This window comes from Eublepharis macularius, chromosome 13 (genome assembly GCF_028583425.1).
Source record: "Eublepharis macularius isolate TG4126 chromosome 13, MPM_Emac_v1.0, whole genome shotgun sequence".
Taxonomy (NCBI): Eukaryota; Metazoa; Chordata; class Lepidosauria; order Squamata; family Eublepharidae; genus Eublepharis; species Eublepharis macularius.
The window spans coordinates 44,374,647-44,400,141 of record NC_072802.1 but is presented as its reverse complement, the minus strand read 5'-3'; the positions used below and the strand labels follow the sequence as shown (position 1 = coordinate 44,400,141).

The following is a 25,495-nucleotide window of genomic DNA, read 5'->3' as shown; positions in this document are numbered from 1 at the left end:
AAAACGCGAAATATCGCGTTTTCTTGCGCGAGTTTTGCGCGACCTCGCGCAAAACTCATGCGAGAAAACGCGATATTTCGCGTTTTCCGCGCGATGACGTGCGACAACGCGCGACAACGTGCAACGTTTTGGATTGCAGAGGGCCGTCTGGAATCGGCCAAGGTTTCACATAATGCCACAAGAGCCCTATCAGGTGAGTCACTATTTTACAGGTGGAAAACTGAGGCTGAAAATAAAGCCCCAGAGCAGGCTGTGACGAGAACTCAGCTGCTCCTGGTCCAACTTCCATTTCCAGGCTACGACACTGTCCTGGGGCAGACAGCTGAGAGCAGAGAGCTGCAGTCATTTGGGCTGACAGCTGGCTTACTTTAGAGAGCTATATTCAGAGTGCAATTGGAACAAAGCCCTTTCTTCAATGAACAAGGGTCTCTGGGGCCCTGTTTGAGGACAAACTCATCTTTACACCTGGACTAGTTTTGCTCATCAATATGGAATGCTTTGTTGGTATATGATGTTGGTGAGTTCTCTTGAACATGAACATCATCACTGAGGGAGGCTCTGGACAGGGTCTGCTGCTCTTCCTTGCCTTCCAGGCCCAGGGGATTGTTGGTGCAGCCTGGCAGGTATCTTCTTTGGACCTGCTCTAGAATCTGCAATACCTGGGAATGGAGACAAAAAATGCATGATTGGCTGGGCATTCTGTACATCGGGGACCTTCCCTGCCTAGTTTAGTCTTCTCTGAATTAAGTCCAGAAGTAGTTTTCAAGACCTCCTGGTCTTAAGGCATGCCTGCTGCTAGTGAGGCACACACATGCTGGACTTCTTGCAGTTAAAGGCCAGGCCAACTGCAAGTCACAAGCACAATCAATGCTCTATGAAAAGTTTTGGTTTCTAGGAGCTGGACAAAGCAATACTGCGGGACTGTGCACTATAGATTTTAAAGTGTGCCAATAAGATTTTGGGTAATAACCCTGTCAGAAATTGAGGTCTATCAGAATACTTGATGCTGCAGGGGAGCTGCATTAGCAAGAGGAACTCTTCACAGCAAAATTAATTTCAAGAGATTGTGTGTGTGGCTTCAAGGAAAGCATTTATGAAATTTCCCTTCCAGCCAGCCAGTGTGGTGTAGTGTTTAGTATGTCCAACTGAGACTTGGGTTCATAACTTCACTGAAGCTATCTGGATGACCTTGGGCCAGTTGCTTTCTCGGTTATCCTAATCTATCTCACAGGGCTTTGTGAGGAAAAATAGGAAAAAATGAGTTGTGCTGCTTTAAGTTGCTTTGAAGAAGGTAGGATAAAAATGTATTAAAAGAAAGACAACACCCTCTGTGGCCCTGGATGGCGGATATACTGGACAGCCAATATATGTCCATTTTTGTATATGTGCCCAAAGGCCTCCACACAGTACTACCTGTTGTACAGTACTCGTAGAGATCATATTCTATCAGGTCTATTGGGGGCTGCAGACTTTTTGGTGCATTTTGTGCTGTGCTTGCTTTGTAATGATCTATTGTTTGTAACAAACAAAGTGCCTGAACTAACGTATCAAAAACGGTAATACAAGAGAAGGAACAATGAGATAATGCTAACCTGGGATTTGGGGACGAGGCCAACTCTGAAGAACCCAATGTGCCCGCTCTCAATCTTGGTGCAATCCACCACTGTGGAGGCTATGTTCTCTGGAGAAGGTCCATCACAAAGAACTGCATCCACCTAGAGATGAATCATCACCATGTCTCAGACATTATTTGAGTGAAGAGTGGGGAGTCTCCCCAATCTTGTTCTGGCAGTTTATACAGTCCGCCCGCAAGTTTTCTGTTTTCATGGTGGTTCTTTGGTATTCTGAGTTCAAACTAGACTAAACTTGGAGGAAGGTTCATGGCTCAGTGCCAAGAGCACCTGCTTGGCATCATGGCATGAAGAAAGTCCTCAGTTCAACTCTTGGTATCTCCAGTTAACATATCTCAGGGAGCAGATGTCAGGAAAGACTTTTCTTTGCCTGAGACCCCGATGCATCACTTCTGGTGAGCAGACACACTTCTGAGCTAGATGGAAAGCAAACAGCTGCTTCTTGCCTTTTTTCATTTGGCAAACAGAAAGTGGAGGGCAGAGGAATGCCCATGGGTCTCTCTCTTCCTCAATTAAACATAGAAAAGAGTCCAGTAGCACCTTTAAGACTAACCAACTTTACTGTTGGTTAGTCTTAAAGGTGCTACTGGACTCTTTTCTATTTTTGCTACTACAGACTAACACAGCTAACACCTCTGGATCAATTAAACATGGAACTCTTTCTTTTCTTGGGTACAGAGGATAAGTCATTGGAGAGGCTCAGATGTTTGCACCCCTGTCCTCTTCGCAACTGTAGTTAATGCATCTGACTGAAATAACAGCCCCTATTTAGAACAATTCAGATGCATTTAAATTTTGGTTTTTTCTAGAACAAAGGTCCCCAACCTTTTTTAGCCTGCAGGCATCTTTGGAATTCTGAGCCAGGGTGGTGGGTACAACCACAAAATGGCTACCACAGGAGACAGAGCTAGCCACAAAATGTCACAGAGAGAGGTTATGCATAACTCCAATAGTAATTCTTCATCATTTCAGGCAGAAGTTGTTTAACAGGATGCCTTTTTAAATGAACATGATTTTTAAAATCCTTGTGCTGTGATGTCAGCTGCTGTCAAAGCAATATCTTTTAAAAATCTGCACAACCAATCAGATATCCAGTGCCCAAGCCCTCTTTCTGAAAACACTTGGCAGGAACCAGGAAAGGTGTTGGAACATGCCATGGCACCCTGTTCTAGAAGACTGAACCCTCAAAGTTCCACTCAGTTCAGCTGAACCAGACTCAAACTCTGGTAATCTAAAGGTGTCCAAGAAGCCTCTTTTAAAAACCAAGATTGCTGGGATTGCTGCAAGGGCATGCAATTACATAGTTTACCTTGTCTCCTAGCTTGGCATACACCTGGTTGTGGTGAGTGGTGTCTGCCTCTCCTGTAGGATTGGCAGATGTAACAGTAATTGGGCCAACCTGAAGACCAAGAAAGAAAACGAAAAAGCATGAGGCTGTTTGTAAGATCAAGGAGAATGGCATGCACAGGATTGGATATACAGAGCATGAGTTTTCCTTCCGTAACAGCAAATCCGAGAATGAGACCATTCCCATGGACAGAAATCTACATGGCACCTGTCATGGAATGCAGATTAAATAAAGACTGCATACATTTTTTAAAGCTTCCTGTCCTTCTGAGAAGACATTTTTGAAAACAAACAAGCAATGTCTTGTCTCTGACAGCCTGACTTTTCTGACTGCCTCCAATAATTCTCATTGACGCAGCATACACCCATACTGCCCCTTGAATATTGATACAGTACTTAAGCACAACTTCCATCCTCCCTCTTGGCCAACCAAGGTCTCAAATGTCTCTAGAAGTGGAAAATCTGATGAAGAGGAAGCCACTGAACCAGGGTTTGGATCTGCCAACGCAGCATATTTCACCTACATTTTATTTTAAGCTTACAATTTGGTATATAGCGGTTAAGACTCTAATCTGGAGCACTAGGTTTGATTCTTCTCCACATGAAGCCGGCTGGGTGACCTTGGGCCAGTGACAGCTCTCAGCCCCACCTACCTCACAGGGTATCTGTTGTGGGGAAATGAAGGGAAGGTGACTGTAAGCCTGTCCGAGACTCCTTCAGGTAGTGAAGGGCGGGGTATGAAACCAACTCTTCTTCTTCTTTTAAGAGGTGAGTGGTAGAGAATACTTCCCTGGATTGCTCACCTAGAGCTCCCTCCATGCTGTTTCACAAACATAAAGGTAAACAACACTTAGGAGGTTCTAGATTTTGCTCACCAAGTCGATCAGATGGGTGGTAACAGAGCAATCTGGGATGCGAATAGCAACACTCTGAGGGGTTCCCACATATTTAGCAGAGTCTTTCATGCCCAGGTAGTCCACCCATTCACCTATATCGAAAAAAAAGAGCTGCTCAGCATCAAAGTTCTCCCATCCAGAAGAGACAGTTGATAGCAATGGCCCTTAATAGGAGCACCCCACACAGAAGTGGGATGCAAAAACCAAGGAAGGGTAGCAGAGAAGAGAGTTTCTCACCCCTTGGAATCACCAAGCTGATAGGTGATGGCCAGGCAGCAGCCATGAAATCCCAGAGGACAGGGCTGAACAGATGCTTGGCCAGTTCCAGCTGTTTCAAACTTGAAATCCAAAGGGACATGGGACGGTCCTGAGCCTGGTGCTTTGTGCTAGGGTGAGACAGAGAACGCAGAGATTCAATAAATGTAGCAAATATCCAAGTTTGGATTGAGGACCTCAGCCATTACAATCCTTGAATATGGTAACCATGGCTGCACCATCCATCCTCTCTTCTCCTGGACCCAAGAATATCTCCTAACTAAGCATGTGCAAAGGATGAGATATGCATGCAGGAAGGAGGATAACAGAAGGACACTCTTGTGTAGTAATGTGTGACTGTTGCAGAGAGGAGTTGCAAAGGTTTCTGCACGTGACTGTGTTCGATCTAAGAAACATGGTTGCTCCCACCCACGCAGACATTAGGTCTCCAGGAAAACCCTGGATAGAGAGCTTGCCCCTTACTTGAAAGCCTTCTCCACAGCATCAGGATGATTGCAGGCTGCTGCAAGTACATACACGGTGTCCGTGGGGATCCCACACACGCCCCCTTTCTTCATTATCTCTGTAACCAAAAGATAAGCTCAGCACAATGTCAGGCTGCAAACTCACAGAAGGAGTACAGTATGTTGTCCCTTGACTCTATCCATTAGTACATTAACTTGTTGGTGCAGGGACTTGCAAGAGACCACTCTGCTCCTGTTTAGCAAAGTGGGTTCTCAGTTATGCAATTATATATTAAATGTATATACTGCCCTAGGGCTATTTTGCCTGATGTGGTAAAATAGCGCCAAGTGTCCAAAATCAGAACCAAAAGCAATGTCTGCAGACAGGACAGGATCTCTCTATGCAATCTGGCGAATGGGCACTTATGCACAGCACCAAATGAGAAAGGAAGAGCATCATCTTTGCATCTAAAGAGTCCCAGATTTGATCCCCAGAATCATCAGTTAAAATAATCAGGTGGTAAATAATATGCACAGACCACCACCTGAGAACCTTGACTGCTAGTACCAGTTAGAGTTGACAATACTGACCACGATCAGACCAAGGGTCTAAGTATAAGGCATCTTCATGTGTACAAATTACTTTTTGAAGGAACTCTAATAAAGTCAGATGACCAAAGTTTCTGCCTAAGGCACAGAAAATAGCTCTACTGGCTGCGCTGTTTCCTCACCTGCAACTTGCTTGACTGAAGAGGCTTTCCTGGCTGGCAGATGAAGGCACTTGGTGCTTCCTCCACTAAAGCCACTGAGTCTCACAATGGGACGTCCTATGGGCAGCTGAGGACTGTTGAAGGTGCAGTTGACTAGGGCAGCCAGGAAGCAGTAGAAACTGACCAAGCCAAAAATGATGGTGACGGCAACGTCATAGCCAGTGGAGGTGGCACCAATCACATCCAACAAGAAGCTGATGAGTATGAGCTCAAAGGTGAGGGAGTAGATGAACCAGGAGAGGCTCAGGAAGAGGGTGCAAAGGACGAGGAAGGCGTTGAAAAGCATGAGCGAGACAATGCCCACAGCTAGCTGGAACCCTCGTGTAGCACCATACAGTCCCCCATACCTGGCAATGCCCCAGATAATCCACATGAACCCATAGAGAATGAAAGCGCAGCTCTCCAAAGTCTTGCCACGGGAGAAAGCCACAGAGCCACACAGAAGCTTCAAGAGTCCCCCAGCAGCCACCACCCAAGGAAGGACTGTTGTAGCAAGTGGGGAGTTTGGCTTTACTGCCACAGTGATGGCAAAAGAAGCAAGCACACTACATGCATAGCCCAGCACTTCACTATCAGCATACTTGGAGTATCCCAGATAGGGGATGTGGAGGTCATTCCCTTCTTGGAGCTTGCAAACATGGAGGCGTGAGAGGAAAGCCTTGAGCACTCCCTCCCCCCTTGGGATTTTAACTCTAGCTTTCCCATTGTAAAGGTGAGGAAGAGCCAGGAGAGCAGAGGCCACGAAAATGGCCACTGCCACACCCTGAGGGCCCCCTTCCAAAAAGCCTCGTGGGCTACAGGCAAGCGAGATGCACAAAGCCACATAAAACAGCAGGTAGAAGCCGTCAGCCAGACTGTCAATGGAAATGAAAAGGGCCAAAATGACCAAGAGGACAGCAAAAGCCACTGAGAATGGAAGGGGGAAGCTAGGCTCCTCAGGCACCCAGAGCAAGATCAAGAGGGAATAGCCCTCCCCAAACTTCAGGAGGGAAGTGAAGCCCAAAAAAGTGGCAGCCAGTGCATCAAGGGCACGATAGGAGAAGACACAGGCCCCAAGCTGGTAGATCCCTCCTGCCCAGAGCCAGGGGACCTGCCCCACAAAGAGATCATCAGTCACCCCCAGGAGCCTGCAGCCCAAGACACTCGCTGACAGCATGTTCAGGATCAAACCAAATGCAGTCAACTCATTTGAGCCTTTACCGCTGGCTGGGCCCTGCCTGCTGCTGGCCTCTTTCTTTGCCAGGTCTGTGCCAGGCAGGACAATTTTCTCATGGCTTAGAAAAAAGAGGCACCGCCCCAACCCAACATAGCCCCCAACAAAGCAGACAAGCATATAATTGCAGGCCGTGGCAGAAGATCCAAAGTCAGCATCATAAAAGGCTGCAATCTCATGGGCACAGGCCAAAGAAATGGCAGATGCTATCGTGGCGAGGGGCACTTCTTTCTGGAGGAAGCCCACAAGGCCGATGAGGAGCAGCCCCAGGCTGAAGGCTGCCAGTCCAGGCACTACCGCATTCCGCAGGTCTGCAGTGCCAGGAAGGAGGACTCCTTGCCCAGCCAGGATCTGGATCACTCCATAGCCGCACCAGAGCACTGAAACTGTCAGGCAGAGCGACACAAACAAGGAGGCATTTTGGAAGCTCTTCCGTGCCCCTGTTGATGAAGGAATGAAAGGGTGGGGGGGAGAGCAACAGATTTATTACCAAACTTGTCAGGCTGCAAAGTTTCAATTGGCACAATAACTAAGCTGAATGTTTGGCCACAAATTTACTGCCCTTCAGCCTGGCTAACAACAGCCCCAAGCACTTAAAGAGACTCAACTTCATACTTCGAAGCTATACTTGGAAGCCAAGCATGAAGCTGTTATGGTGTGATGGTTAGAATGCTGGACTAGGAATTGGAAGAGCCTGGGTTGAATTCCCTTTCCGCCACGGGTGCTTGCTGCAGGGTGACCTTGGGCCAATCACACAGCTGGACTCACAGGGTTGCAGTGAGGATAAAATGGAAGAGCAGAAAATGATGTTACGTGCTTTGTGTCCCCACCAGGGAAAAGGAGGTGTATAAATAAATAAAATAAACGTGGCTCTGCAGCCATAAGTAACTTGACACACGCGATCATTGGGATTGTGAACAAGTTTGGTGGAAGCCACATGAACACACTTTAAACTGAACCAGACCATCGGTCCATCAAGGTCAGTATTGTCTACTTAGGCTGGCAGCAGCTCTCCAGGGTTTCTGGCAGAGGTCTTTAGCATCACCTGCTATCTGATCTTTTTAACTAGAGAGGCTGGGGACTGAACCTGGGACCTTCAACATGCTGAGCAGATGCTCTTCCACTGAGCCACGGCCCCCTCCTCATGTTTTGGGCACCTAATCTGGTAAAGGTACAATGGCATCAAAATATACACTAACAAACGCAGACTGCTTTCCAGAGCCTCTTAGGACAACTACAGTTTCCTCACCTGCATATGCCAAAAGAAGCGATAAAATCAGCAGAAGGACCCCAAGAGCGGTGGTGGGGATCAGTGCGGTTGGTCTCGCGGAGCTGTAGAAATGGACGGCCAGCAAAAGAGATCCTGAAAAGGGGGGTGGGGAAGAGACAAAAACATAAGTTGTTAACGGGACGAGCTGCAATGCCTTTATATGGATGCCACAACCCAAAGGGAAATTAAAACGTGTAAGAAACAAGCAGCGGCGTGCTGCAGGGACGGGGTGGAGGGTCGCGAAGCCAGGCGCACAATGCTGAAAGGGAGCGCAGGAGAAAAGGCCGAAAAGGAACGGCGGGGTCCGGACTCCGCTGCTCGAAGAGGAGAGAAAACCGGGGCAATGGTAAGGGTTGTACTGAAAATCTGCGCCGACGTGCCGCGGGACTGCAGCTTGGGGCTCGGACGCGAAGCCAGCGCGGCGGCGCAAAATGCTTGGAGAGCGCAGAAGGAGCGCCCCAGCGAGGCGCACAGCCGGCCGGGCCGCTCCGCCGCGCCCGGAACGACACGCCAGTTTCCCTCGCCGGCTAAGGAGCCAAGGGACTTCTGTCTCCTGTCGGGGCCATCGCACGGGCCTCTGGGCCTCTCCAGCCAGGTCCCTGCTCCACCGGCTGGGACGCGCAAAGAGGATCTGTCGGGCATCTTCTGGCCCGCTCGGCGGATGAAGCGAAGACAAGCTGGCGAGGGCCGGGCGGGCTTCTTACCGGCTGCAATGGCCAGGAACCCGACGGCCCGGTGCAGCGACTCCATCTCCCGCCCTCTGCGCTCCCTGGCAAGCGCTTTATAGCCTTTCAGCCTCGCTCCTCCCCAGCCTAGCAAGACGAGGGTCGAGAACGGTGCTGGGGCTGCCTTGTCCCCGCCTTTTCCCGCTCCCGCCTTCCTTTAAGAAAGAGGAAAAGCCCGTTTATTTTCATGCTTGTGCAGAAACGCTTGAGCAATGCGGGTTTTTTTTAAAAAAGACTAGCAGTTGCTGGACCTCTTGACACCCCCCCCCCCGGGGGAGGGCAACCAAACAGGAGGCCTGCCACAGGCAGGGGCACTTGAAAACCCACGATGTGTTGATGTGACAGAGAGGCCTGATCCTCCAGCACTAATATCTACAATAGTATTAATAATGTGTGCTTATATACCTCCCTTCTAGACAGATTAGTTCCTAATTCAGAACAGTGAACAAAGTCAGCGTTAATATTATCCCCACGATACAGCTGGGGAGCTGGAGCTGAGAAGAGTGGCTTCTAAACACATTTGGACAATGAGAAACTTTTCAATAAAAAGTGTTCTCCAAGATAATTATATAGCTATTTCTTTAAAATACCTGCAATCATGAACACAGTATCACTGGATGATAGCTAGTGACACTTAAGATCATCACACACTCGGCAAACACCAGCAATCCATGTGGCTGCTGCTTCCAAACCATCTTTAGGGGCAGCCCCATGCAAAGTATGCTACAGTAGTCCAAGTGTGAGGTTTCTGGGCCCAGGCATGCCAAAGGTTCTAGGTTTAATCCAAGACCACTCTAGTTAAAAGGATCAAGTAGTAAAGGTAAGGTAAATGCATGACCGAGTTATTACTGACCCATGGGGGGGGGGAACGTTGCATCATGATGTTTTCTTTGCAGACTTTTTGTTATGGGGTGGTTTGCCATTGCCTTCCCCAGTCATCTACACTTTACCCCCAGGAAACAGGGTACTCATTTTACCAACCTTGGAAGGATGGAAGGCTGAGTCAGCCTTGAGCTGGCTACCTGAACCCAGGGCCGATTCCAGATGACTAACCTTAAGGCGTTTCATGCCGCCCTCTTCCGGATCGCGACGGGGAAAATGCGAAATATCACGTTTCCTCACGCGAGTTTTGCGCGTCATCGCGCAAAACTCGCGCGAGGAAACGCGATATTTCGCATTTTCCCCATCGCGATCCGGAAGAGGGTGGCATGAAACGCCTTAAGGTTAGTCATCTGGAATCGGCCCAGCTTCTGCCAGGATCGAACTCAGGTTGTGAGCAGAGCTTGGGCTGCAGTATTGCAGCTTACCACTCTGTACCACGGGGCTGTTAGTAGATGATGTGAAAGACCTGAGACCCTGGACAGCCACTGCCAGTCAGAGTAGGCAATACTGACCCTAATAGATGAATGGTCTGAGAGTAAAAGGTAGCTTCATGAATTAATATAAAGTATCATTGGTGAATAAGTCAAACTGATCAAATGTGTTATTGGCCACAGCTTCCACTGGCTGTCGAGAAGGACGCTTGGCGCCAAGAGCTCTCCAGCACTAAACTGATCTTTTTGAGACTGCATGGCTCCATCTGAGGATTCCCCCCTCCACTTCACCAGACCCAGAACTATCCTCTATGAGTAACTGCATCTCTATGAACTAAACTTCAGTTTATTCACCCTCATCCAGTTCATTACTGTCTTCAGGCAGCCATTCATGGATGCAAAAATCTTGCTTTGTTTAGATATGAAGGAGAAACAGCCAGAGCTGCATATGGGTAACAACCCACAACTGCAGCCAACCTCCCCTGAGCAGCTTCACATAGATGTTAGAAAACAGTACAGATACCAGGGAGATCCGCAAGTGAACTCCCACGCAGAAGAACAGCAGCCACAGATGACCACCACTTTCATCTTCCTGCTGGAGACATAATGGGCTCAGATCCCTCAGTTGATCAGAAGAACATCATGTTTGAAGGTATTAAAACCACTGAGAGCCCCACAGGGAACAAAAGGGTCACACTTCCCAATTATTAACCAAAGAGTATCAAGGCTGAGACTGAAGCAAGATCAGAATGGATCCAGATAATCCATCTAGAACAGCGATTTCCAGTTTAGTGCTCATCGGCTCCATGATGCCTACGATATGTTTCCTGATGCCCGTTTGATTCTTCCCTCAAACCTTTCTTCCAAAGCAAAGAGCCACTCCTGGTTTTCCTCCACTTCATTGGAGTAGGAGATGCGTCACAAGACCCTGGAGGCATCACTTCGGGGTCTGCAAGGAGTGCTCATTTGGAAAAGGTTGTCCCAGCCAGAGATCTTCCTATGATTGGGACAACCTTTTCCAAACGAGTGCTCCTCATGGCAGCCATTTTGTGGATCCTCATTAGCCTCCTTAAAACTCCAAAAATGTCCACAGACTTAACAAGGTTGGGGATATCTGAAAGTTACTTGACCACTAAGAATGACAGATTTGACCCAGGTCTACATTTCCCCAAATCTTGGTAGGTAGTGTGTTCCCAATAACACTTTTTTGAAAGACGCCTCACTACAGCTTCCTTTAAAATGGGTGGCATTATGCCTTCTTTCAAAGAAGTGATAACTATGTTAAAAATAAAAACTGCAAATTTTTTCCAGCTTGCTCTCTCCAACCAAGATAGACATGGCTCAGGAGAACAAGTCATGGCCCAAAGAGAACGAAGTATCCTTTCCACATCCTCATTCATCAGCAGTTGAAACTCATCCAAAGAGAAGGACTGCCTAGATGCTTCAAAGTTCACCTAATCATGGTCTCCAGACCAGCAGGGATGCAAGCAGTTTTGTCCACAAACAGCCTAGCAACCAGGGCACAAGTGTCTCCCAGGTTCTACACTTTCTCCTACTGGAGAACTAAGATACAAAAAAAAATGGTACAATTTTTCACCGGGATCTTCTTGTTGGTTTTTTACCTGCTCTATATCATGTTAAAATTACTATACGGCCCTGGAAATCCAGTCAGGATATAAATAATGAATAACCCTGCTGGGCCCTAAGATGTCAACTGGGAAGAGGAGACCCTCTTAGCTCCCCCTGGTGTAGATTCAAAGGTGGCAGAGGCTGTCCTTGGAAGACCTTTTGTTCCCTCTAAGTATTAAGCCACCATGCTCTCCAAAACTTGCAAATCATCCCAGGAGGTAGGACGGCATTCTGGGCTACAAGCAGTATTATTTGTATGTTATTGTTTCGTTTGGGTTGATGTAATCTGTGGTTTCTTTGATTTATTTAGACAACCAAAGTCCAGTTTTGAAAAGAAATTAGAACATGTGAGCATGGCTAAGCAGTTTGATGCCCAGCCAGGCAAGTAATAGACGCTTACACCACATGTGAAGGGATCCGTGCATTTCCTGATACCAGGATGATTTTCGATTTTCTTGTAAGTGAGCATATTGTCTGCTGTCAAACATTGGAGGAGGTTACAGGAAGTGTACCTCTGAACTGCAGTTGCTAGAAGACAAACCCAGATAAGGCCTCCCCCTGTGAGTGGCATCCTTTGCTTTTGGGCATCATGCCTTGCCTTGTGGGCTTCCCAGAAGCATCTGGCTCGACACTGAGGGAAACAGGATACTGAAGTGGTAGTAGATCAAACACCCACACAAACCCATCTCAGGTTTAGCTGTAGGGGAGGCCATCTCAGCAAACTAAAATGCCATTTCACTAGCTGGGGCAGGCCACATAAGTGCCAAAGATGGGACACCACGGACGGATGCCAAGCACTCTGTTAATCATAATTGCCATCCAGGGAAGAAAACAATGGGGAGACCCACTGGCTTATCTTGGTGAAATTTCTCCCCTTCTGGTGAGTGTTGCTCAAAAAGCACGTGCACCCTATGAGAAGCTTTGCATGCGGCCCCCAAAGTACTGTGTGCAAAATACATCCAAATCCTGGGTTTCTAATTTCATTGGATTGAAAGGGGGGTAAATAAGGAAAGTTTGCATATAGCGCCCCTTCCTGATTAATCCCGATCACCCTCTACTTTCCACTGAATCTGTAAAACGAGGACTAGCAAGAAGGGATTTTGTCAGCTCTCACCTATTAAAAGAACCACAGAAGATAGTACCTACTTTGGACATGGGGAGGGTTTTTACCTAGAAATGATCTTTGTGTTGTTCGAGATTAGAAATTCCATGCTTTATTTTCTCTTGGAATCTTTACTGTTTCCCAGCATTTCCATTCATTCCTATACCTCTCTGCTTAGAAATAAATTTCCTATCTTTAGATGTTAATAAAATCCCAAGAGGAGTCACTCCCCTCATAAGCCTGGCCAGCACAGAATGCTGCAGAATGTGTGAAATGTTAATGGGAGAGTCCAGTCCTGGCAGAGACTAGAATAGACCACAGGCCCTTTGGGGAGGAAGAGAACTTCCCAACAGACACCTTCCTCTGATAGATGGCTTAATATCAGACAGCCATTCAGAGCTCAAAGGGTGAAAAGACCTGTAGCACCATGAAAAGGCGTAAGAGACCACTCCTCCCTTGACAGAAACAGATGGGCCCTCAGTTTGACCCAGCAAGACCTACAAAAATAAGTTCTTTCATTTTGCCAAATGTCACTTCACATGTGCCAAAGCCCTCCCACAATGAAGGCTTTCAATATGCCAAGTTACATGCAGCCTGCATTGCACAGGGCGATGTTTTGTGCAGGCTATACAAAGGCAGAGTCAACTGCAGCGTTACCACTGGTCTACATGAATTCAAAGCCCCTGAGCGTTATCTCGCGCTATAGGCATACTACACATTCATTCTTCCCTGGAAGGAAGATACCAAGTCTGACTGCCCAGCCAATCATGCAAGGGGGCATTGTTGTTTCCAACGATGCCAAGGAAGCAGCATGACAGTGCAAGAGACGTAGCCCAGGGTTGCTTGCAACTCTGCTGAAATCAGGGCCTGGCAGGACCTACTATCCTTCCGCCAGGCCTGCAAGACAGAGTTGTTCCACCAGGCTGAGGCTGGGCCTCTGCTGGCCTGGGGGGGGGGGGAAGGGGGGGTGTATAAAATCTCAACTCTCCCTGTGAAGGCTGTCCACCATCCTGTTTTAAATGTGTATGGATTTTTATTGTATTTTAATATGTTGTTTTTATTGTATTTTGTATTTTAATATGTTGTTATCCGCCCTGAGCCCGCTCGCACGGAGGGCGGAATAGAAATTTGAAATAAAATAAATAAAAAATAGCAAAGGATGCCAGAACACAAATACCCATCCTCTATAGAATGGCAGGGCATCCTGGGCTGCAACTGACAGGCTGTAAGGTGTAGCCACCTGGCAAGATATTTTGGTGTGGCTCAGGAAGAAGCCCAGACCAAAGCCCACTGGTGCCAAACCAGCTCTGGTTGGCAGGGAGTTTCCATGCTCTGAGGCTTGAAAAAGAGGAACTAGCAGCAGAAACCAGTCAAACAACATGCACAGCCCGGCCCGCCTGCAGGGAATGGAAAACTTCCTGCCGGTAAAGTCCGTGCCCAGCCTCCCCAGATGTGGGTGGAGGTTTTGTCTATAAAGGCCTCAAGGAAGCAGGAAACCTGCTAGAGACTAGCCCGGCACTTCTGACTGCCAAGAGCTCCTGCTGCTAACCATGAGCAAGAAAGTTGCTGTTGTCCTCTCAGGCTGTGGGGTGTATGATGGTAGTGAAGTCCATGAATCTTCAGCTGTCATGGTGCATCTCAGCAGGGAGGGGGCACAGGTAAGACACCCCAGCATTGTGGGGACCAGCCCAAGCTCTTTTGTTTCCAACTTATTTGAGAATGCGAAGTTGGTTGCAGGGCTAAGTACTCTGCTCATTCTGACACAAATGTCATTCATTCCTCCACTGATAGATCAGTGCCAATTGCTTTGTGGTTTCTCTTTATCTTTTTGCTGGAAATGTTTCTGTGATCTGTTTCCCCTTCAGGGTCCTCTGCAGCCCAGCCTTTTTTCCTAATAGAAGAAATCCTGCAATGCAATGCATTTTGTCCAGCCAGACTGTTCATATGCAGTTTTTTTTAAGCTGAGCAAGCCTTTAATCTGATTTTACTCCTGTCCCGCCTGGACATGTAAAGCAAAATGGAGAGAACCCAGACAAATGGTCTTCTCTGCTCCTTCTTGGGAGGGGGCAGGAGCATTAAAACGGGGACAGCTTCTTTTGGACATGGGCCTTTGTGGGCAACGTTTCCTGCACCCAGGCTGATTGATGGCACTGCAGGAGAGTTGGGGCAAGCTCTGCTCACTCAACTCCAGTGCCTCCCAAGCAGGCTTCCTGCATTTTTTCTGAAGGGGGACAAATTCTAATTTTTTTTTAAATGACACTTGCATAGTTGTATGGTTGATTCTTTATAAACAGGAGACTTGTCTCCACTGTTTCTGTTTTAGCAATCTGAACCCCTCTTGTGGTGGGTTGGTAGGAGACAACTGTTTCTTTGCGGTCAGTGGCTGGGTTAAGCTGCCTAGCTGTTTTGGGTTCTGCTGGGAGGGTGTGATCCCAAGCAATGCTAAGACTGACTGGGTTTAGGAACTTTAATGAACATTGCCAGAGCAGTGTGCGGAGTCAAAAAGAAAACAATTGAAGATGTCATGTATATTTGGGGCAGCATAGGGTTCTCATTCATGTAACAAAAGCCAGTTTAAGCTTCACTTCTGACAAAGCCTGGCCTCTCACAAGGATGCAAAAGGCACTTTGTTAGGTTAGACCCAGGCCCAGTCCTTCTCCAGGAACAGTTACATGCTCCAGTGAGTCCACATACAGGATGTGGAGGACAGTCCCTTGTGGAGCGTAAGTGTTCATGGGCTAGAGGGATCTCCTCTTCAGATACAGTGAGTGGATCCTCATTGAGGAGAGAAGAGCAGGTTCAACGGGCCATGAAACAAAGGAAGTACAGAAAATAAAGACTCCATTCCCTAGTTATGCCAAACTATTTAACATTTGTAATGGGTGGGGAGTCCCAGATTTTGCTAGAAGTCAACACTTCTAATAAGAAAGCCCAAGCCCCCCAAAGTAGCAGAGCTTACCCTCTGAGTAGATTTACATAGGACTGCTGCATGTCAGCATTTTTCATCCGTGATGAGTAAAAAGTTTCAAGCTTGCTGCATACTCTTCTCATTTCTTACTCCTTGGAACCCCTCTCCCCTCCATTTTCTGCAAAGTTTCAGTGTGTTAGGGTTTTCCAAGCTGCTTTTGTTTAATTCTTGGGGTCCCTCTTGTGGAGGAAAGCTTTATTGCTCTTTTCTAAGATCAGTTACTAAGGGGTGAAACAAACCACAGCATTCTTCTTGCCCCTTCGCTATAATACAAAGTGCAGGCTCATACCTCCTTAATTTGCCTTTTGGCCATGCAGGGAAAGGAGGTTTAACCCTTCAACCACAACTCAGTTTCATGCTCAAATGTGGCTCCACTCGATTGCATTTGAAAGGGAAAACTGGTGTTTTGAACCAAGCACCCTTGGTACCTTCATAAAGGAAACACCTGCCTCCTGGTCCAGGAAAGCTGCCAGTTCCATTGCAGTTCCATCTCCCACCACACCCACTGCCTCCTCAAAACGTTGAAAGGAATAGCCACCTTCCTTGCAAGCATGGTTCATGGAAAAAAGTTCTGCACCTTTAGCAGGCAGGAACTAAGACCGCTTTTCCCACCATTGCAGTTCCAAGCTGAAAAAAGCTTCACCCATTGGCTTCCAGCCTGCTATGTGGTTATTACAGTTTGCAGAACCTTTACGCAGAAATAAGGTGGTATGAACAGTCAAATCCCTGTCCACCAACCCTGCCTATTGGCAGAATGTCAAGTTCAATATAGTGACCTTTTTCCAGGTCGAGATCTATGCTCCAGACATTGACCAACTGCACGTGGTGAACCACATCAAGGGGGAACCAACCAAGGAGAAACGCAACGTCTTGGTGGAGAGTGCCAGGATCGCCAGAGGCAATGTCAAAGATCTGGCCACGATTAACGTGAAAGAACTAGATGCCCTCATTATCCCAGGTAGGAGCCTCCACCCCAGCTTAATTTTTTCCCTTTCTAGGGCAATAGCTCATGCCCAAGAGCTTGAGAGTTGAGCACACACCATCAGGTAGGTCCTCCTAAGCTTCCACATTCTTTTCCTAATGTGACATATCATTATTACTGCTTGAACCCTGCATTTTATTTCCCAGGTGGCTTTGGAGTGGCTAAAAACCTCTGCTCTTGGGCTGTGGATGGTAAGGACTGCACAGTCTCCAAACCTGTGGAAGACACCATCAAGGCTTTCCATGCAGCCAAGAAGCCCATCGGTCTATGCTGCATCTCCCCTGTGCTGGCAGCCAAAATTCTCCCAGGCTGTGAGCTCACCATTGGGCAGGACACAGAATGTGAGAAGTAAGTGGCACCACTGGTTGGAAGGGGGGGTTGTGGGCAGGCTCTGCTTCAACATCCTACTGAGACTGGCATTCTCAGACTCGCAAAGACAGCACAGGTGCTTCCTGGTCAACTCTTATTAAGCCAAGGGAGGAACTGAGGGGCGCGGGGGGGGGGGGAGCGTCAGCCTGTGGGTAGGTGTTGCAGCAGCCAGTAGAACTCTAGGCTGGTAGATGCAGAAGGATGCAGAAATAAAAAGAGATGCACAATGCATGCAGAACTGGCAAAACAGTCCTCTCCAAATGAGTTTTCTAAAACTCTTCAAGTTAACTACAAACAGCCAAAAGGAAGTGCTGTCTATTCTTTGCCAGAACTGGTTCCATCTCCATCTACCTCAGAAGCATAATTTTTTAAGACAAGAATTTAGCCCGTGCAGTATCCTTATAACCCCCTGAGGGAAATATCACCACCTTCCCTCAGCTCTGTGCAGATTTTCCATAATGGAAGAAATTACTCAGCCTGACTACAAAAATAGGTCCACCTGAAAACTCTCCCTACCTTCTCACTTCTATCCCCACAGGTGGCCCTATGCCAAGACTGCTGAAGCCCTGAAGGAGCTGGGCTGTAAACACGTAAACAAAAATGTCAATGAGGTCCATGTGGATGTGAAGCACAAACTGGTGACTACAAGTGCTTTTATGTGCAATGCACCCATCCATGCCATCTATGATGGCATTGGAAAGATGGTCAAAGAAGTGCTAAAGCTGGCTTGAAAGCCAAAGACAAAGTGGGGTGGAATGCTGTCCTCAGATGCAGCACAACCCTAAAAAGTCTCCTAGGCCAAGACCTGCTGCAATGGAGGACAGCTGTCCTGGGTCTGTCCTGCTTCACTCATGTGGCCCTCCCCTGTCGAGGAGGCCTTTCCAGAGGACTGCACCTGCCAGTCGCTGAGGCCATGCTAGGAAAAAGCTCTGACAATTCCATGGGTGGGTGGGAGGGTGGAGTAATTTGGTTAAAGGTATGACTCCAGCCCTTCCACACACACCCTGTCCTTGGGCCCTTCCACCATCCACCTTCACTCCCCCTCCTTCACTCCTCCCTTCCCAAGCCGACTCCAGGCTTGCAAGCTGCAGAATCCCAGCAGCCCTGCCCCAAAATTAGGCCCCAGTTGGGGAGGGGGTGGGGAAGAGGCCGTTTGTCTTTGAAGCACTACTTCTCCCCTCTCCTCCAAGCAGCATCAAACATTTTGCCTGCTTAGTGTTCCTCAGTGAAGAATCCACTGGGATAGAGAAGACAGATATTGTGATGGCCTTTTATAAAGAGTGGCCAGCTGGATGATAATTGGCTGTCACCATGTGGAAGTCATGTTTGGTGTGTTTCCCACTTCTCCCCACATACATCCAAAAATAAAAACGAAGTCGTGCAGGACTGGCAATCATATGTTTGCTCTGTGTGTGTGTGTGTGTGTGCGTGCGTGCATGTCTCTCTCTCTCTCTCTCCAGAACAGGGCTATTTTAAAGAAAGCTGAGATCTCCCCACACACAATCAGTCATGGTGTGCAGGGAAGGATAAGGTGAACAGTCAGTTGTGGGGTTGGAGGATGCCTTGGCTGGGAGCACCAAATGCCTCTCTGTTCTGCTCTCTGGTTTAAAATAATGGCCAGCTGCCTGGGGTTTGCATGCAGATGAAAGATAGGATGAAGGAAAACCACAGGCTCCATTTGCTTCCAGAAAAGATGGAAACTCTTGCAGGCAGCTCTGTTCCTCTGTTCTGCCAACAGCAGGTGAAATGGAGATGATGGGCTGGATCACCCAGCTTTTTAGCTCAGTCCCATTCAATTCCTCTTCCTCCCTATAGCCACTGTTTCACATGACTTTTGTCCATGCAGGTCCCCTGATCCCCAACATAGACTTTTCCATGGCCAGAGTGGAGACCAGCTTGTCTTTTTCACTAATTGAAAAGCTGGTTGAGTACAACCAAATGTGTGAAAATACACACACACACACACACACACAAACACAACCAACCCACAATGAAACCACCTGGAAATTGCATAAAGCATTTAATGGGAATTGCATGCATACTAGGAGCTGAAAAGCTAAAAGCTACAGATTATTCTTCCTCCCGGGCAGAGCTTCCCAACTCTAATTACAGCCACGTTTGAGAGAAATTCAACGTCAATTGCCAACTTTCTTCAATATCTTCAGGAATTCCTGTTCATTTACCTCCCCGTCTCCATCCAGATCAGCTTCATCAATCATTTCCTGCAGGGCAGAAAAAGAATCGGGCTGCAGCCTCAATGTTTGCAGAGAAGCTGACTGGAACAGGAGGAAGTGAGAAAATGCCCCTTACAGAGCAATGCTCTCAATATCCCCCCCACCCCATCTCCTCCAGGACAGGCCAAAAAGAGCAGCAATGCTTCTGGCAGGAGATCAACAAGAGAGGAGGAAGAGGGGTTCGTTCCTCCCCTTTCCATAGGATGCCTGCCAGGTGTATGTGCATTTAGGGCAGAGTTCAAAGCCACCCTCAGTTCTTCAGATCATTCAGAAATTAATCCCACAAGCTGGTCTTTTACTGAAACAATAACCCCACTTTCACACAAATGCAGAACGAAGGCCTGGGGTCAGGGCTCTCCAACAGGTAGCTTGTGAGCTGCAGGTAGTTTCACCAGCTGCTGCAGAATAGCTTATGTACCTCCTAGGCGGCCTAGGAAAATATCTTTAAAAGATCTGCTCTAGGCTTAACTTTTTTATAGAAGCATTCACATCTTATAAGCTGATAGCTTCATTTCTGGAGTTCTCTCTAGTCCATGTTGTTTCTAGGACAGAACAAAACTTGGTAACATTCTGGGCAGAGGGGGCACTAGCTTGGGATAACTGTCATTACTCTGAAGTAGCTCTCCTTACAGAAAGGCTCTCCTAGTCCAGCAACCCTGGACTAGGTTCACAGCTCGGCAAGGAACCTGAACCTTCCCACTGCAAGAGGGATTTTAGAGCTCCTGCAACAGGCACCCTCGTCCCAGGACCAGAGAAGGGGGCCTGCCTCATCTTCCTCTTTCCACTTTGCCAAATCCAGCAACCAGCTAATTCAGCCCCTGGTGGGGGGGGGAGACATGTGACTAGGCCTGTTTGCTAGAAGAGGGGTTCTGTGCGTGCACACACACAGTTGAAAATGCAAAGGATTTGTTCCTGCCCTCTGGACTCCACAAGATAATCGGGGGGAGTAAGATGATGACACATGAAGGACCCTGGTCCTTGGGAATCCTCCCCCCTCCCCCAAATCCTGCCCCCCATTTCATTAGAAGGAGAACTGTGGTTCTCACAACTGGAGGATAAAAGCCAGATCCCAGCCCCCAAAGCAAGACAACGCTCAGCACTCACCTGCAGCTCTTCATCTGTTAGTTTCTCCCCTATCTCACTGGCAATCTGCTTGAGGTTCTTGAAAGAAATTTTGCCACTCTCGCTGTCCTCAAATAGCTTGAAGGATTTCAGGATTTCTTCTTTGGGATCTGTTTGTGACTTAACACATAAATGCAGGACAAAGGCTCACACCCAGACCTCTGGATTCTATGGCCATTCCTGCTCTTGTCAAGTTCAAAGGCTAAATACAAACACAGCATTACTTGTCCTCTGGCTGCTCATACACAGGGATGGGAGGAGAACACCTTTGGCACATTTGCCTGGCTTGGTCTGCCAGCTAAAATTTGGCTGCAGAAGGGGAGCTGTTGACCCTTTTGGTCTTTGGGGGCTGCTTCACATTTCTATCTTTTATTTATTTATATTTATAATATGCTCTCCTCTCAAGCAGGCTCAGAAGGGATCACATCAATAAAACACAGTATAAAAGATAAAAACAGGTATAGCATAACAATAAAACCTACAACGGTATAATTCAATAAAACATTGCAGCGCACATATTGCACAGATCCCTCAACACATCTTGTCCTCGGTGTTTTTTCAACATCTACATGAAACTGCAGGGTGAGCTCATCTGAAGATTTGGGCTAGGATGTGGATGACACCTCTATCTTGTGCTCCTGGCAGATCCCAGGGAGGCTGTAGAAACCCTGCATGGGGGCAGCGTTGAAGTAGATGCAGGCAATAAATTGAAGTTTAATCCTGACAAGCCAGAAGCACTATTGGTAAATGAAAGACCTGACCAAGGATTTAAGGAATCCCCTGCTCTGGATCCCCTTGAAAGAACAGTTCTGTAGTTTGGGGGTGGCTCCTGGACCCAGGCCTACTGCTGGATAGGCAGGTGGCAGATGTGGCCTGGAGTGCCTTTTACCAGCTTCCAGTGTTAGCCAGCTGTGGCCTTTCCTAGGCAGAAAAGATCTGGCCATTGTGCACATGCCTTGGTAACATCTAGATTAGATTGACTTACAGTGAAGGTATATAATGCTTATAGAAGTACTTAAAGTTATGCAGAATAAGGGACAAATTGTTTGCCCCATATTGACGAGACAAGAAATAAGATAGAATATGGAGTACAAAAGTAGACAAATGACTGTTATTATTAAAGAATATATGCCAGGAATGTAATATTTAGTTGATAAGTTAAGTGGGAAAGGGAATAGAGATAGCACTGTGTTATAATAGAAGCTTAGAAGAGAGTGAAAGTATATGTTTAATAGAATAAAATAAGTTTGAAATGAGTAGGGGGAAAAAACGGATAAGGGGTTGGAAAACTGTTGGAAGTCAACAAAAGGGGGGGGAAAGGGAGGGGGTTAGAACTGGAATATTTAAAGGAAATTGATTGTAATAGATATTATAGAGATTTCTAATCCAATAAAAAATTTTTAAAAAAATAGATTAGATTGCTCCAATGTGCTGTACATGTTGCCAATGCCCTGGTAACATGTAGGTTAGATTACTCCAATGCACTGCCCTTGAAAAGCTCTTGGAAACTTCAATTGCTGCAGAATACTGGCTTGGGACATGCATACTTGAAAGACATACCATACAAGGTCATCCTCCAAGGCCCTGCTTCTGTTGCCCTGCCTTCTGATACTAGGATAGATAACCTTTTCGGCCCTGGCATCAAAACTATGAACTCTCTTCCCCAGGGATATCTGTCTGATCTCTTCTGTCAATGTCTTCTGCCAGTAGGTGAAGACATTTTTGCTTCACCTGGCACTGCCTCCTTCCTGCTCTGTTTTAATTACTGTTTTATTTGCTTTTAATATGTATTTTAGTTCTGATTTTGTTTTTATGAATCATTTTTAATTATAGGTTTTTATAATATTTTATTTTAAATGTTAGCCGCCTTGGTGGCCTTCACTGGTGAGAACGGCAGCAGTCAGAGTTTGTAAATATAGTTCAAAATCCTTGGATTTACTGGCAAACATTGAAATTAGAAACTGCAGCACAGATCACACAGAAACGTCAGAGGCTCTGTGCTGCCCCCTTGTCCACCCTCCAGCTCTGATTTTGCCCCTTGTTTCCGCATCCATCTGAAAAAGCAGGCATTGCTAAGCCATAAAGACATCTGCCATAGTAAGTCTGACCATCAGTTTGGTGCCACAAGACCTTTTACCAAGTTTTAAAAAATTCCCAGTTATAAACAAACTTGAATTAGAGACATACCATTTTTTGAGTCATCACAGAATAAAAGGCATCGAAGCCAATTTTCCCCGTTCCTTCTTTATCCACTTCCAGCACAATTCTCTTGAGCTCATCCTTTGTGGGTTCAAATCCCAGAGCTCGTATGGACACCTTCAGACATTACAAGGCAAGGCAAGCATCAATAGACAAAATAGACAAAGGGAAGACAAGGTACTGATGGGGGCAGAGGGGTGTTTCTGGTAAGAAAAATGGTGTGAGGGGACAAGGCTTACACGACCCACGCCCAGATTGATCCAAATAAAATCTCCACCCATGCACCTGAACAAAAAACCCAAACATCTGTTCAAGGAACACCAAATGTTTTGTGTAACCCAGTACTTAATATAGTTCTGTACTTGATTCACCTCTTTTTCTTGAACAGTAAAGTATTGCCACTCCACATACTGTTTTAACCACCAGAAGGTCCTGTGGAAGGACACCATTCACCAGCTGACAATACTTTCGCAGCTGTTAGAAGATTCTAAATTAATTCAAAATTGACTTTATGCTCAATGACACTTAAAAGTGTCCTAAGAGAAAACAGACAGGACTGAAGGGGATAGAGTCAGGCAGAACTTTCCTCAGAAATGCTTGTTTTCAGGCCATCCCACCACATACAGATACAACAGTCGGCATTTCTAACTTTTCCCCTTTAATACTTTTAAAGTTTGCCTTGTTTAGGTGTGCCATCATAACCACAGCAGCACAGCCTTCGGGGCAGCATCCTTCAACAAGGCTTGGCTGTAAATGCCGGATGAGAAGCATTTCTCTCAATCCCTCTCGAATGTTAACCTAACTACATCTCACCCTTGTACCTCCTGGCCTTTGACATGGCCATTTATATTTTTCTTCTTCATGACTTCATATATAAACATCTGCTTTGTAAGAACTTCTACTTGCATCTCTCAAAATGGGCTCTAGTTCGCAAAAGCCCACGCTTGGCAACATGATGCAGTTTTGCTGCACCAGACTAAGGTAGCATCTGGCTGTCCCTCTGTTAACTACTGAAAAAGACCATCGGTTCCACTTTGAGCTTTGGGTATATGGGAAGCGAATAAAAGCAAGGAACTCGCCTTCAGGTCTTTCACTTCAATGGTTCCTGTGCCATCAGCATCCAGCAGGTCAAAAGCCTCTCGCATTTGCTGCTTTTGGTCTGCAGTGAGTTCAAGCTTGGGGCCAGTCCTTCGTTTCTGGGACATTCCCCCTACTAAGGATTTCTTGGCCTTAGAAGCCTGCAGAGGGTCAACACCAAAGCGAAAGACACCACTGAGACTCCTTCCTTCAACTGTAAGAGGCAACCTGTTCTGAACAACACTGCTGCCCATGCCACGCCTCAGGCCCAGTGGAGCTAAGAGGTCATGCCTGCCCCCAACAGGCCAGACCAGTGCCTCCTGAAAGGACTGTAGGAGAGTCTCAGGATTTTTCTGTCTAGCAGAGAAGTCCAGAGGGACGATACTCCCTGACAGCTTAGTGGGTGTGGTCAAGTAAACTCACCTTAAATGTATCTGTCCATTTTCTAAGTCACTGCAAGAGCATTTCCAGTTGCAAAGCAACTAACGAAACCATTAAATACAGGCTGTGCTCCAGTTCTCAGCTATTCATTTGACAGGATCCAGTGCTGTAAACAGCACAATCTTTCCAGCTGTGGTCCTGTCCCAAATGAGGGTCACCAAATAGACATTTTTACACCCAATGAAGTGGGACCTCTGGGTGCATTTTATCATGTCTGTTATATGCTGTCTCATGGTTTTTTAGAAAACTGATTTGCATTCCATTAAAATTTGTTTCTATTAATGACCTTTACAGCAGGGTTGTATACTGCATGGGGGTTTCCCTTGCCAAAACAGTCAAGAACGACTTTTTAAACTAAACATCTTGTAAACTCCAATCAGTGCTATTGAACACACCACAAAATACTGAATTTATTTCAGTGCCCAATACACCTAAGCCCTTGAAATGTGTGTGTAGAGGGAAACACAAAGAGGTGAATGTTACCATGCACCCCCCATCAACACACACACTTTTTAAAATACTTTAAAATACAGGTAAATGCTCCTGTTAAGTAGAAGCAATGCCACTAAGGGGTGCCTATAGATTCCTGCATTAAGCTTCACCTTAGTCAAGATGTACTCTGCAGACCTATCCATGTCTTGGCGGGGGCCTGTGGCTGCCAACCTCCAGGTGGGGATGGAGGTCTCTTCATCTGCAGACTACAGAAATTAGTTCTACTGGGAAAAATGGCAGCTTCGGTTGCTGGACTCTGTGGCGTCACATCCCTCGATGAGCGCCCTTCCTTCCCCCAAAATACCACTCTCAAATCTCCAGGAATTTTGCAAAAGGCAGGGCTCCTATACATTTCACAGCTGCTCGGAAGTTCCAAGCAGTCGAAGGCCAGGAAAGCTGCTAAAACAGAGGGCCGACAGTAGCACCCAGGCACTCACATTAGCCCCGCCCACACCTTCGAGCCCCGCCCCTGGGCCGCACACCCCAACCAGCGCGCATTCGCCTGACCGCTGGAGTCCGCTGGCCAGCCACGCCCACAAAACCGCTCCGACTCCTATCCGGGGCCGCCGAAGAGGCTTCAAGGACATAAACGCAGCTGCGCCACCCTCGCTGTTCGCCTCACCATTCGTCGCCCTGCCTGGCCGGTAGTCTTAATCAGCACGCACGCCTCGCCAACTCGAGAAGGGGGCGGAACCCACAAGTTCTTTGGCCGGTCATTGGGTCTGCCGTTACTATGACAACTGGGGAGGCGGTAGGAAGAAACACTTACGGAGCCGCGCTCATGAAGGAGCAAACGGCTCGTGCGGACGCACTTGCAGCGATGGGGGAGGGGGGAATTAGTCAGCATGCGCAAAAGCTACGAGGAAAGCGCGCAGCCCAGCTACTAGCACCATTCGGGACCTTATTTAAAGTGCGCCTAAGCTAGAAAGGGTTTTTTAAAAGGTTGCCGTATCCCAGGGAAGACGAGATGCCCCACGGAATGCAATGGCCTAATAG

General features: G+C 47.2%; 3 protein-coding genes across 4 annotated transcripts; 1 reads left to right on the top strand and 2 right to left on the bottom strand.

The window, feature by feature from the left end:
- Positions 1–470: 470 nt before the first annotated feature.
- Positions 471–8,596, bottom strand: LOC129340946 (uncharacterized). The gene is made up of 9 exons (XM_054995841.1): positions 8,551–8,596; positions 7,826–7,939; positions 5,325–7,016; positions 4,613–4,712; positions 4,112–4,260; positions 3,854–3,966; positions 2,941–3,030; positions 1,593–1,715; positions 471–659 (listed from the first exon to the last, which is right to left on the bottom strand). Exons 1-9 carry the CDS (start codon positions 8,594–8,596, stop codon positions 471–473), a joined length of 2,616 nt encoding a protein of 871 aa, XP_054851816.1.
- Positions 8,597–14,134: 5,538 nt separating this feature from the next.
- Positions 14,135–17,853, top strand: LOC129341443 (glutamine amidotransferase-like class 1 domain-containing protein 3, mitochondrial). The gene is made up of 4 exons (XM_054996640.1): positions 14,135–14,273; positions 16,370–16,541; positions 16,712–16,913; positions 17,473–17,853. Exons 1-4 carry the CDS (start codon positions 14,166–14,168, stop codon positions 17,663–17,665), a joined length of 675 nt encoding a protein of 224 aa, XP_054852615.1. The 5' UTR covers positions 14,135–14,165; the 3' UTR covers positions 17,666–17,853.
- Positions 17,854–18,937: 1,084 nt separating this feature from the next.
- LOC129341439 (centrin-1-like) lies at positions 18,938–25,182 on the bottom strand. 2 transcript variants are annotated; one of them, XM_054996630.1, is made up of 5 exons: positions 25,122–25,182; positions 23,569–23,727; positions 22,478–22,606; positions 20,273–20,410; positions 18,938–19,156 (listed from the first exon to the last, which is right to left on the bottom strand). In XM_054996630.1, exons 1-5 carry the CDS (start codon positions 25,122–25,124, stop codon positions 19,070–19,072), a joined length of 516 nt encoding a protein of 171 aa, XP_054852605.1. In that variant the 5' UTR covers positions 25,125–25,182; the 3' UTR covers positions 18,938–19,069. The 2 variants fall into 2 exon arrangements, with proteins under 2 accessions (XP_054852605.1, XP_054852606.1); XM_054996631.1 differs by lacking the exon at positions 25,122–25,182 and adding an exon at positions 24,937–25,002.
- Between the last annotated feature and the right edge of the window lie 313 nt (positions 25,183–25,495).